Source organism: Ursus maritimus, unplaced genomic scaffold, assembly GCF_017311325.1.
Source record: "Ursus maritimus isolate PB19 unplaced genomic scaffold, ASM1731132v1 scaffold_7, whole genome shotgun sequence".
In the NCBI taxonomy this organism is placed as follows: Eukaryota; Metazoa; Chordata; class Mammalia; order Carnivora; family Ursidae; genus Ursus; species Ursus maritimus.
Window position 1 is genome coordinate 15,339,777 of NW_024426885.1, and position 13,511 is coordinate 15,353,287.

At 33.3% G+C, this 13,511-nt stretch overlaps 1 protein-coding gene across 1 annotated transcript in view; it reads right to left on the minus strand.

Moving 5' to 3' along the window:
- ATRNL1 (attractin like 1) overlaps positions 1 to 13,511 on the minus strand; it is a 756,768-nt gene that overhangs the window by 537,997 nt on the left and 205,260 nt on the right. The window contains exon 19 of the mRNA XM_040623807.1: positions 3,682 to 3,819. Within this exon, the coding sequence (XP_040479741.1) occupies positions 3,682 to 3,819 (138 nt within the window). The remainder of the gene's footprint in view (positions 1 to 3,681; positions 3,820 to 13,511) is intronic.

Here is a 13,511-nt window from a genome sequence, read left to right on the forward strand (position 1 = left end):
TTGATAACGTTGCTATAAACATTGCGCATGCACCCCTTCAATTGAGTATTTTTGTATCTTTTGGGAAAATACCTAGTAGTGCAATTGCTGGATCGTGGGGTAGTTCTATTTTTAACTTTCTGAGGAACCCCCATCCTGTTTTTCAGAGTGGCTGCACCAGTTTGGATACCCACCAATAGTGTAAGAGGCTTCCCCTTTCTCCACATGCTCGCCAACATCTCTGATTACCTGTGTTGTTATTTTTAGCCTTTTTGACAGTTATTTTTTTTTTAAGATTTATTTATTTATTTCAGAGAGAGAGAGGGAGAGAGAGAGCAGGGGAAGGGGCAGAGTGAGAGAGAGAGAATCTCAAGCAGACTCCATGATGAGTGTGGAGCCCAACACAGGGCTCAATCTCATGACCCTGAGATCACGACCTAAGCCGAAACCAAGAGTCAGATGCTTAACTGACTGAGCAACCCAGGTACCCCCCCTGAGTTAGTAGTAAACCACTTTGAATAGATAATTGTAATAAAAGAATAGCTATGAATATGCCATAGTCTAAAAACAATCTGAGAGAAAATCTACAAGTACATTTATTAATATCAGTAACAATGTTAAATTGACGTTAGTAGACGAAATTTAAAAAATAATCTCCGAATCTGCAGTACCTCTAAAGCCTCACATTCAAATATAAATCTACTTCCTTCTTTCCCTTAATATCAGCAGACTTTGAATCTTAATAACTGTATCTACTAATGAAAAATGAACTTTTCTCAATAAGGTGAACTAAAAATAAAGAAACAGCAGTAAATTCATACTTCTCATTTTTTATAAATTGATTTTAGCCACAGCTGCATTAAAAATAATTCACCAGATGTGACGTATTGTTGATTTAGTGAGGTAGCTAATGTGGCCCTAAGAAATAAAAATGACTTTCATATATTACATCACCATAGAGAAGTCAGAGACAGCAAAATAATATCTTGCCAACTTTCAGAAACAAGGAAACTATAAGGAATTATTTAAAGCTCCATAAACTACCAGAGAATGTGCAGTAGTGAATAAGATAGGCATTCATCTTCCATCCCCTTTAATTTTCCATTGCATTATGCCTCAGCTTGCCAGATGTGTAATGTCAGCAACAAAAATGAATATGGAATAACTGAACTTAGTCTTAAACCTAGCAGAGAAGTATCATCCCCAAAGGAGTACATATTTCTAAAAGCACTTATGCCTATTGGAGTGATAAAACTTACCATTCTAATTTAAAACATTTTGTAGCTAATACAGTTATTCAAATGTTCCTTTTGCCTATGTTGGCAAAAAATTAATATTTTGATAATCCTCATGACATTGCATTTGGTAGTGGATTCTTAGATATGCACCAAAAACACAAGCAACAAAAAAATAAATAAATAAACTGGACTTCATCAAAATTGGAAACTTTTGTCTTTCAAAGGACACTATAAAGAAAGTGAAAAGGCAACTTACAGAGTGGGAGAAAATATTTGCAAAGTATATATCTGATAAGGGCTCCATATATGGAATATACAAAGAGCCCTTACAATTCAATGACAACATCAAACAATACAAATAAAAATGGGCAAAGGACTTAATAGATATTTCTCCAAAGATCTACAAATTGCCAAGACACACATGAAAAGGCACAGGAACCTGAACAAGTATCTGTACGTCCATTACTCACAATACCAACAGGTGGAAGGAAGCAAATCAGGTCCATTAATGGATGAATGGATAAACAAAATGCATATATGCACACAATAGAATATTACTTGGCCTTTAAAAGGAAGACACTCTGACACATGTTAGAACACGAAAGAAAGGTGAAGAAAATTATGCTAAGAGAAAAAAGTCAGTCACTAAAGGACAAATACTGTACAATTCTACGTCTTTCAGGCTATCTAGAGAAATCATATTCATAGTGACAGAAAATAAAATGGTGGTTGCCAGGAGCTGGAGTAAGGGTAATGGGGAATTATTACTTAATGGGTACAGAAGTTTCAGTTTTGCAAGATGAGAAAAGTTACGGAGATGGATGGTAATGATGATTTCACAACAATGTAAATGTACCTAATGTCTTTGTGCTACACACATAAACATGGTAAAAATGGTAAATTTTATGTTATGTATGTTTTACCACAATCAAAAAAAAAAAATAAATTGTTTTAAAATGGGCAAAGGACTTCAATAGACATTTTCCAAAGAACATATACAATGGCCAACAACTACATGAAAAAAATAGTTAACATCACTAGTCATTAGGGAAATGCAAATCAAAACCACAATGGGATATCATTTCATATACCCACAAGACAATTAAAATTTTTTAAAAATGGAATATAACAAGTGTTGGCAAGGATGTGCAGAAATGGGAATCCTCTACATTTCTGGTGGGAATGTAGAATGAGGCAGCCACTATGGAAAACAACTTGAACAATTGGGCAATTCCTCAAAAAGTTAAACATAGAATTACCACAATTCCTCTCCTAGTTTATGCACAAAAGAACTGAAAATCAGTATTCAAACAAAGACTTGTGCAGTAAGGTTCACAGCAGCATTATTCACAACACATAAGCAGTGTTAACATTCATATCTAGGCCAGGCCCTGGGCCAACTCTGTTTAAGTCTTCATTTTTTCATACCCAACAGTGGAGGCTTTTCTGTGGGTGCTGTATGGGCAACCTCTAAGCAGAAATAGATTAAAAACATAAGGGACAAGGACCAACCTAGAGATAAAAAAGGATTACTATAAAATTACAATTTAAAAGGACATTTTTAAAAGAAAACCTAAAAATTCCCTAAAAAGTAAGAGGAAAAAGCAGGAGGATAGAGAGGAAGATAGAGAAAAGTAGAGTTTAGTGAACAAAATAATGTGATGAGAATAGAACTATAAATGCTCTTTTAATGTACTTCAATTCCCTACGTGTGCCTCTATTATATATGATCTCATTTGATCTTTATCATTTCCCTTTTACATATGAGAACAATGCAGCACTGAGAGGTTGAGTGGTTATGGCCATATATGTGAACAGTAGCGGGCGGGGGGGGGGGGCGGATTTCAGCCCAGGATTGATTCCAAACCCAAAAATATCTTATCTGATGTAAGGCATACACAAAACCTTTAATTATTTATTATATCTAAAGTCAAAACAATAACTTACTATTATTAAAAAACAACAAGCAGTGGTTATTTTTGAATAGTGAGACTACAGGCAATTTTTAACGTGTCTACATTTGCTAAATTTCCTATAATAAACATGTATTCATTTTGAAATAAGAAAAAAATTTTTTTCAGTATATCAGAGAATTGTTATAGTTCACATCACCCCTAGTAAATAAATTCTACCTTCTAAAAATATTGAAACTTAATAGAGGGCGCCTGGGTAGCTCAGTTGGTTAAACATCTGCCTTCAGCTCAGATCAGGATGCTGGGGTCCTGGGATCAAGTCCCTCATTGGGCTCCCTTCTCAGCGGGGAGTCTGCTTCACCCTCTCCCTCTGATCTTCCCCCCCTGCTAATAATGCTCTCTGTCAAATAAACAAATAAAATCTTAAAAAGAAAAAAAACTGAATGGAAAAAATTTTCTTTTATAAAAATATATTTTCCACCAAAGTTGTATCTTTCTCAATTTTCTTTTCTGTAGTAAAAATATATTGAAATAAAAGAAAATATACTTACCTGTGCACTGTCCTCCATTAGTCGGATCCCCATAATAACCTGGCATGCAGTCTTGACACTGCTTTCCTGTGGTAAGATTTTTACACTGTTCACACACATTATTATTGATGCAAGTGCTATGTCCATTACACTGGCAAGCTAAAGAAAAGAGTAAAAAATATTATAAATATCTATAAAACCATAGCAAGTATAATAGCTATTAAGACAAAGAATTTATTTTATAATTTTGAATGGTAGCAAAGTCTAAAGGACATTTCCCAAGTTTGTTTTTTTTTTTATGTATAACATATGTGGCTCAAAATATTAATGCAGGACAATATATTCAATAAATTGTGTTGAAATTTTGTCATATTTCTGTAAAATGTAAGGGAAGGAGATAAAGTAAAACATAACAGTTACAGCTAAAAAGGGAATACTTATTACTTATTTGTTTTTGAGAGAGAGGGCGCATATGAGCAGGGGTGAGGGGCAGAGGGCGAGGGAGAGAGAGAATCTTAAGCAGGCTCCATGCCCAGCACGGAGCCCAATACACAGCCCCATCTCACAACCTTGACATCATGACCTGAGACAAAATTGAGTTGGACACTTAAGTGACTGAACCACCCCGGCGCCCCAAAAAGGAATACTTTTTTAACACGTTCCTTAAAGATTCATGTGAATGTCTAGTAAGTTATAGAAACACAAGAATGAATAATATAGCTTTGGTAAAGAATGTTAAAATGCATCTTAATTATATTTACACATAATAACAAAGGATCAATATAGAAAACTATGTGGCTATAGGTCGTTACTTCATAAAACTCCATGTATGATTAACAAATATAGCATTTTTAAATTAATTTGCCTAAAAGTAAATTACCTTATCTTCTTTGGATAAGAAAAGCTTCAAAGCTTAATCAAAATTCTATTTGAATGTGAACTAAACAGAACCACATTTAAGGCATGAGACTTTTTTATGTGTTCATAATATAAGATTTAATAAGTTCTGGTATTAATTTTACAACAGAATTTCAGATGAGAGACAAAGTGCATATAAGAAAGCTCATGCCTTTCATACCTATTTGAAGCATAATGACTTAGTTTCATAACTGCTTGCCCAAACACCATCATCATTGCCACCCTCATAATCATTTTAAACATTATTACAACTAAGATAGCATTTAATTGAGCTTTCTCTTACTCAAGCCAGGGAAGCCAATATTCAATCAATTCGAATTGTTTGTGGCCAGCATCTATTCTGATTGGTCAGTGTACATATTGCATCAGTTTTAAAATATATAAATACCACCACCCTGCCAGATAGTATACCAGGTGGTAAACCTAAATTATATCATTTAATCCTCATGATTCTATATGGAAGGTACTACATTGGGGACCATTTCTAGATAAGCCTGGAATAAGTAACCACCCAAAGTCACACAGCTAATCAATGGCAGAAACAAACACACAATCAGAAAGTAAGAATAAAAAGACCAGACATTAAATACCATACCTCTCAAGAGACAAAACATGTAAATATCATTAGAATGACAACAATTTTGTTTTAAAATGTGTAAGTATGGGATGCCTGGGTGGCTCAGTTGGTTTAAGCATCTGACTGACTCTTGATTTCAGCTCAGGTCATGATCTCAAAGTCCTGAGATCCAGCCCAGCATCAGGCTCCATGCTCAGCAGGAGTTTTCTTTTCTCCCTCTCCCTCCCTCACCTTCTGCCCCTCCCCCTATTTGCTCTCTTGTGCGCTCTCTCTCTCTCTCTAAAATAAATACATGTTAAAAAAATAAAAATAGGGAGACAAACCATAAGATACCCTTAATCTTAGGAAACAGATCGAGGGTTGCTGGAGGAGAGAGGGGTGAAGGGGATCAGGTAACTGGGTGATGAACATTGGGGAGGGTATGTGTTGTAATGAGCACTGGGTATTATATAAAACTGATGAATCACAGACCTGTACCCCTGAAACAAATAATACATTATATGTTAATTAATTGAATTTAAATAAATAAAAACTAAAAATAATAAAGTTTAAAAAAAATAAAATGTGTAAGTATGCCTATGGAAAAGTTAATATTGGTTATCTTATTTTACATCATCAATTTTCTATAATAAATTCATATTACTTCTATAATAAGAAATAAGAAGAAGAACTATACTTTTTTTTAAACATTTGTTTAAAAGTGTAAGTTGTTGTTTCATAGAAGTTTTATTATGTGACACCACTAATTAATTCAGTCAGGTAAAACCAAAATTTATTGAGTGCCCACTACATATAAAGCATTACCCAAAAAATTTAAAATAAGAAATGGGTTTCTACATGTATTTTATGAATCTCCTGGTGACATATTTTCATCAGAAAAACAAATGCTTTAACTTCTGAATGAGATGTCTAAATTCAGCAATGACATCTAACATCCTCCTGTTAGCTTACCACTACAATAAGAAGGAAACTTGCCAGCAACTTACAGGAATTTGGGTACAGTGACAATGACACAAATAAAACTAGAAACTAGTAAACTACAATACCTCTGGAAATTAAAAGAGGAGCCCTGGTGTAATGCCAGTCACTGTCTCTTCCTGAAAATGAGAAGTTCAGAAGACAGTTCTGAGCCATAGGGGAATCGCAAAGCATATTATTGGCATGATGCCATACAGCTCATGGAGAGTGTGATACAGGGAAGTCTAATGTTTGAGGTAATGAATATACCACAGAAAAAGCTGATACAATTTAGACCTAACTGCAGGCAGAATTTTCCAGGGGGAAAAGGGGGGGGGGACATTGTCATAGTTTGTAACTAGCATGGTAACATTGGCAAAAGAGAAAGCATGTTACAGAAAATAAAACCCAGGTTAATGGCTAAAGCAAACACAGACAAGAAAAGGATACACAATAAGCCTATGATTATGTTTTATTCCCACTAGCATCAGGGTGCTGGAGCAATGAGTAATAGAAACTTGCATCTAATAGTTCTTCCAGGATACACTGTTACTTAAAAGGTTCTAATAACAACCTGGCTGAGGAACATGAATAAAACTAAAGAGAAGCTAATCCATATTGTTTTGTCTAAATTTAAAACCGGACCAGATGGTTCTTTATCTATGGATACACAAACAGACAAAAAAGGAAGGAAGGAAGGAAGGAAGGAAGGAAGGAAGGAAGGAAGGAAGGAAGGAAGGAAGGAAGGAAGGAAGGAAGGAAGGAAGGAAGGAAGGAAGGAGAAAGAAAACATTATGGAAAACTCAGCATTTGATATACAAACAAAGTGCACAGTTTTGAAGAATATGTACTCTCTAAAACAGATGTAAAACATTTAAAAATATCTGCTTGACATTCTCAACAAAATTTAAAAAATGTATACACAGAAAATTTACTCAAAACATTTTTTAACACATGCCCTATCTTAAAACAAAAGGGATTATCAGATGCTAGAAATCAGAGCTGGGATTCAATACAAGAATGTTGAAGAGAATTTTGAGGTAGTAGCAGAATTTCACTATACATAGGATGGACAAGCAGGAAGAAGGAGACATGGGTTTGAAAATCCAGCATAGCCAGCTGATATGACCTCTGGTATCCTCAAGGAAGACAGCTAAACTGAACCATATTCATAGTGCTTGAAGCCTTCAATTGCAGGCCCTATCTGTGGGGGGAAAAAAAGGTACTAAAGCACATCACAAGCCCAAGGTAGCTGAAAAGAACCTTAAGGACACTGCAGTATGTGTATGAAAGAGAAAAAGTTATTTGTGAGAACTTAAAGCCTATGCCAGACATAGATGTTGAGTGAAATTCACATTGTCCACATGGTAGAGAAACTCCAACATCAAACATTAATGTAAACTCTGTTCTATAATCAAGAAAAGCCTTGCATATACCTTGCGAAATCAGATGTAAATGGCCCCTTGAAATACTTCTAAAAACTCCGGTCATACAAATACAAGACAGAATATACACGGAGAAAAAAAAAAATTTTTTTTTTTTTCTGTAAAGGGCTAGATGGTAAATAATTTAGACTTTGTTAATGATATAATTTCTATCACAATTACTCACCTCTGCATTATAGTGCATTATAGTGCAAAAGCAACCACACACAATACATGAACAGTTGAGCATATCTGCATTCCAATAAAACTTAATTTACAAAAATAGGCAAGGGACCAGGTCTGGCCTTCAGGCCTTGCTTTGCAAACCTCTGACTTGGGGGAGAGTGGGGGCAAGCAAACAAACAAAAACACTTATAGAGTTAAACCTCAAAGAGAAAATTTACAAAGCATCAAAAAGAGGACTCAGAACAAAGAAAGAGATAATAAAAATAAGAACTGATAGCCAAAGAACAGGACTCACAGGAAAACTAGAAGACAATGAAAATATTCAAAATAATTAAAAACAGAGAAAAATAAAACTATGCTTAAACAAGTACAAGTAGGTATGATGACAATTTCTGATCAAATAGAGAATAGTAAAAACAGAAATTTTTAAAAAGTGAATGAATATTAATGAGTAGAATAATAACTAAAATAAAAAATACAATAGAGGGACTCAACAGTAGATTAATACTGGCAGGAGAAACAATTAATAGGTCAATAGAAACTATGTACGTACAGAAAGAAAAAACAGTGAAGAAAAGTGAACAAAACCTCAGATAAATGTGGGAAACCGTCAAGTACTCAAGCCTACGTGTAATGGGAGTGTTGAAAGGATAAGAGACAGAGGAGGTTAAAATTTACTTGAAGAAATAATTCTGAAAACTTCCCTAATTTAATAAAAATGTTATCTACATATTCAAGAAGCATAACTCTAAGTACAAAACACATGAAGAGATTGACAGACACATTATAATAAAAATGATAAAAAACCAAAAACAAGGAGAAAATCTTGAAAGTAGCAAAAGAAAATATGACTTCTCACAAAGAAGCCCAATAAGATTAACAAATGACTTTTAATCAGGAGCAGTGGAGGCCAGCAGGCACTGGATAATATATTTAAAGTTGTCAAAGAAAAACTGCCAACCAAACATTTCATATAAGAAAAGTTACTTTCAAAAAATTTAAATGAAATAAAGACATTCACAGATAAACAAAAGCTGACAGAATTTGTTGCTAGCATATTTACCTTATAAGGAATACTATAGGAAGTTCTTTAGTGGGAAACTACATGATCCCAAACAGTAATTCAACCCCACACAATACAATAAAGAGCGTGGGTAACAGTAATTACACCATTATAAAAGACAGTAAAAGGATATATTTTGTCTCCTTTCTTATGTTACCTAATTTTTAAATTATATTTTAAAAGACATAATGATATTGTTGGCTTATAACATAAAAATATATTTCCCAATAAGAGCACAAAGGAAGTGGGTGGAACAAAATCTATATTGCACAACAGACATGACATGGTTTTAACAGATGGTGACTTGAATGCACAGGACTGAATGAAGAAAACCGTAATTCGTAAATGTAAAAAATTAATATAATGAAAGCTATAAATATATATTCACCCTCCTTCCTTCTCTCAGAGTCTTTAAAAGACAAAATTTATAAAGTATTAACTATAAAACTGTATTGTTGGGCTTGCAACATATATGGATGTAATCAATATAACAATTCCAAAAAAGAAGAAAGAATAGACCTATATGAGTAACATTATTTTATCTCATTGAAATTAAGTTATTATGAACCTGAAGCACGTGTTAATAGGCTAAGTTGTATATGGCAAACATGGGAGCAACCACTAAGGAAATAACTCAAAAATATAGTGGAAAAATCATTAAATAAATTTAAATGCGACATTAGAAAATATCCACTTACCACTAAATAAATAAATAAATAAGCAAGCAAAGGAACAAAAATGTCATGAGACATATAGGGAAAAAAGTACAGTAGCACACATAAATACAATTATATCAATAATAACATTAAACATGAATGTAGTAAACAAAAGGCAGAGATTGACAGACAGACTGGATTAAAATTAAGATCTAATTATGTACTGTGTATAGGTGACACATAAAGATACAAATATATTTAAAGTGAGTAAATGAAAAAAGATATAAAAACGGCAACCATAAGAAAGCTACAGTAGCTCTACAAATTTCAGATAGACTTTTAAAAATTTTACTAGAGATAAAGAGGGACATTTTGTAACAATAAAGGACAATCCATGAAGAACATATAAAAAGTATAAATATACATGCACCTAATAACAGATCTCAAAATGCATGAAGAAACACTGACAGAAATTAAAATATAAATATACAATTCAACAATAATAGTTGGAGGCTTTACTACTTTCAACAATGAATATATCAACTAGAAAGAAGATCATCAGGGAAGAGAAGACTTGAACAACACTATAAACCAACTAGACCAAACAAACATAAATAGAAGATGCACACAACAGCAGCAGAATATACATTCTTCTAAAGTGCACCAAAACATTCTCCATGATACACTACATACTAGGTCATAAAACAGACCTCAAAAAATTTAAAAGAACTGAAGTCCAGGCACCTAGGTAGCTCAGATGGTTAAACGACCAACTATTGGTTTCAGCTTAGGTCATGTCTAAGGGTCATGGGATCAAGCCTCCAGTCAGGCTCCACACTCAGTGTGGAGTTGGCTTGGGATTCTCTCTTTCTCCCTCTGCCCCTCTCCCCTTCTGTCTCTAATATAAATAAATAAATTCTTTTTAAAAAAATAAAAGTAAAAAATAATAAAAGAACTGAAGTAATTAAAGTATGTTCTCTGAAGACAATAAAATGAAATTGGAAATCAATAACAGAAAAAAGTCTGAGAAAATCATGAATATGTGGAAATTAAGCAACACATTCCTAAATAACCAATGAGTCAAAGAGCAAAACATAAGGAAATTAAAAATTACTCTCAGGCAAATGAAAATGAAAACATAACATACCAAAACCTACAGGATGCTGTAAAAACACTGCTCACAAAGAAATTTATAGCTATAAAAGCCTACATTAAAAAAGAAAAAAAAAGCCTCAAATCAACCTAAATTTTCACCATAACGAAATAAACAATCTAAACTCAAAGCAACCAAAAGAAAGGAAATCATGAAGATTAGAGGGAAAATAAATGAAATACAGAGCAAGAAAACAATAGGGACACCAGGGTGGCTCAGTCAGTTAAGTATCTGCCTTTGGCTCAGGTCATGATCCCAAGATCCTGGGATCGAGCCCCACTTCAGGTTCCCTGCTCAGCAGGAAGTGTGCTTCTCCCTCCCCTTCACCCTCTGTCCCTTTCCCTGCTCATGCTCACTCTCTTTCTTTCTCTCTTGCTCTCAAAAAAAAAATAAAATTAAAAAAAAAAAGAATAAAGAAAATCAATAAAGCCAGAAGTTTGTTCCTTGTAATAATCAACAAAACTGACATAACTTCAGCTAGACTGACCAAGAAATAAGAAAGAAAAGACACAGATTATTAAAATTGGGAATGGAAGAGGAGACATACTACTGACAAAAGGTAGGAAAGAAGAATTATAAAAAAAATGAACAACTGTATCACAACAAATTAGATAACTCAGATAAAATGAACAAATTCTTGGAATGATACTAACAATCAAGAAGAAACAGAAAATATGAATAAAGTCAAACAATAAAGAGATATGGGGTTCCACTTAGGGAATGAATTAGTTAAGGGGATGAAAGGTGCAGCACAGAGAATAAAGTCAATGATACTGGTTGAGCACTGTATGGTGTCAAATGGTAGCTACACTTCTGGGGAATACATACAGTATAGTGTATAGAGTTATTAAGTCACTACATTGTGCACCTGAAGCTACTGTAACATTGTATGTCAACTACACTTCAAAATAGATGATAGATAGATAGATAGATAGATAGATAGATAGATAGATAGATAGAGTTAACAATCAACAAATTACCAGCAAAATATAGCCCAAGATCAGCTGGCTTCATGAATTCTGTGAAATGGTTAAAGAACAATCAACACTGATTATTTCAGAACATTTCCATAATAGAGAAGCAAAGGGAAAACTTCCTAACTCATTCTATGAGACCACTACTAACCCATACAAAAACCAAACTCATCACAAAAAAAGACAACAGTCCAATATCACTTGTGTTTATAGGTGTAAAATCCCCCCAAAATACTAGCAAACTGAATCCACTAGCATGAAAAAGGATTACATATCATGACAAAGCAGAATTTATCCCAGAAATTCAAGATTGTCTAAACACATTTAAAAAAAAAATCAAGTAGATAGAGAAAGAGGGGGAAAAATACGATCATCTCAATACATGGAAAATATGCAACAAACTGGAAAAAGAATGGAATTGCCTCTACCTGATAAAGGGCATATGAAACATACATAACTAACATCATATTCAATGGTGAAAGACTGAAAGTTTTCCTTTTAATATCAGGAACAAGATAATAATGTTTTCTCTTGTCACTTCTATTCATCATTGTTCTGGAGGTTCTGGATAGGGCAATTAGGCAGAAAAAGAAATGAAAGGCATCCAGATTTTAAAAGAATGTTTAAAACTAAGTCAAATTTGCAGGTGACATGATCTTACATATAGAAAACTCTAGGGATCTACAAAAAAAAAATATTTTAGCTAATAAATGAGTTCAGCAATATGGTAGAATAAAAGATCAATTATAGAGAAATCAGTTTCATTGAATTTCTATAAACTTACAATGAACAATTCAAAAAGAAAATTAAGAAAACAATTCCATTGACAGTAGCATCAGAAAGAATAAAGTACTTGGGAGTATATTTAACCAAAGAAATGTTAAGACCTGTACTTTGAAAACTACAAAACACTGTTGAAAGAAATTAGTTGAAAGACCTTCTATTCACAGATTGTTAGACTTAATATTAAAATAGCAATTCATCCCAATTGATCTGCAAATTAAATGCAGTATCTACCAAATTCCAAAAGACTTTTTTTATAGGAACAGACAAGCAGATCCTAAAATTCATAAGAAGTTACAAAGAATCCCAACTAGCCAAAACAATCTTGAAAAAAAGAACAAAGAGTATTGCTGACACTTCCCAATTTCAAGACCTACTACAAAGTTATAGCAATCAAACTAGTGTAGCATTAGCATAAGGAGAGACATGTAGACCAATAAAATAGCATTAGGTTCAGAAATAATCCCATACATCTATAGTTTACTGATTTTCAACAAGGGTGCCAAGACTATTAAATGGGGAAAGAACAGTCTTAAAAAACGGTGTTGGGATAACTTGATATTGACATGTGAAAGATCAAATCTGGACCTGTACCTCATGCCATTTATAAAAAAGGAACTCCAAATGGATCAAAGATCTAAATGTAAGAGCTATATTATAAAAATGTTAGAAGGAAAGTGTAAATCTTCATGATTTTGAATTAGACAACAGTTTCTTAGATGTGACACCAAAAGCAAAAGCAGCCAATATTTAAAAAACATATATTGGACATCATCAAAATAAAAAATCTTTGTTCCTCAAAAAAAACAAAACAAAACAAAAAACAAAAAACACCATCAGAAAGTGAAGAGACATCCCACAGAATAGGAGAAAATATTTAAGAATCATATCTCTCATAAGGATCTAATACCCAGAATACATAAGTAACTCTTAAGATACTATAATTTAAAAAATGAAAATAGGTAAAGGATTTGAATAGGGATTTTCCAAAGAAGATATATGAATGGCTAATAAGCCCATGAAAAGAGCATCATTAGTCATAAGGGAAATGCAAATCAAACCCACAATGTGCTACTACTTAATATCCACTAGGATAGTAATAATCAAAATAATGGATAAAAAACTAGTGTTGGTGAGGACAGAATAAATAGAACCCTCAA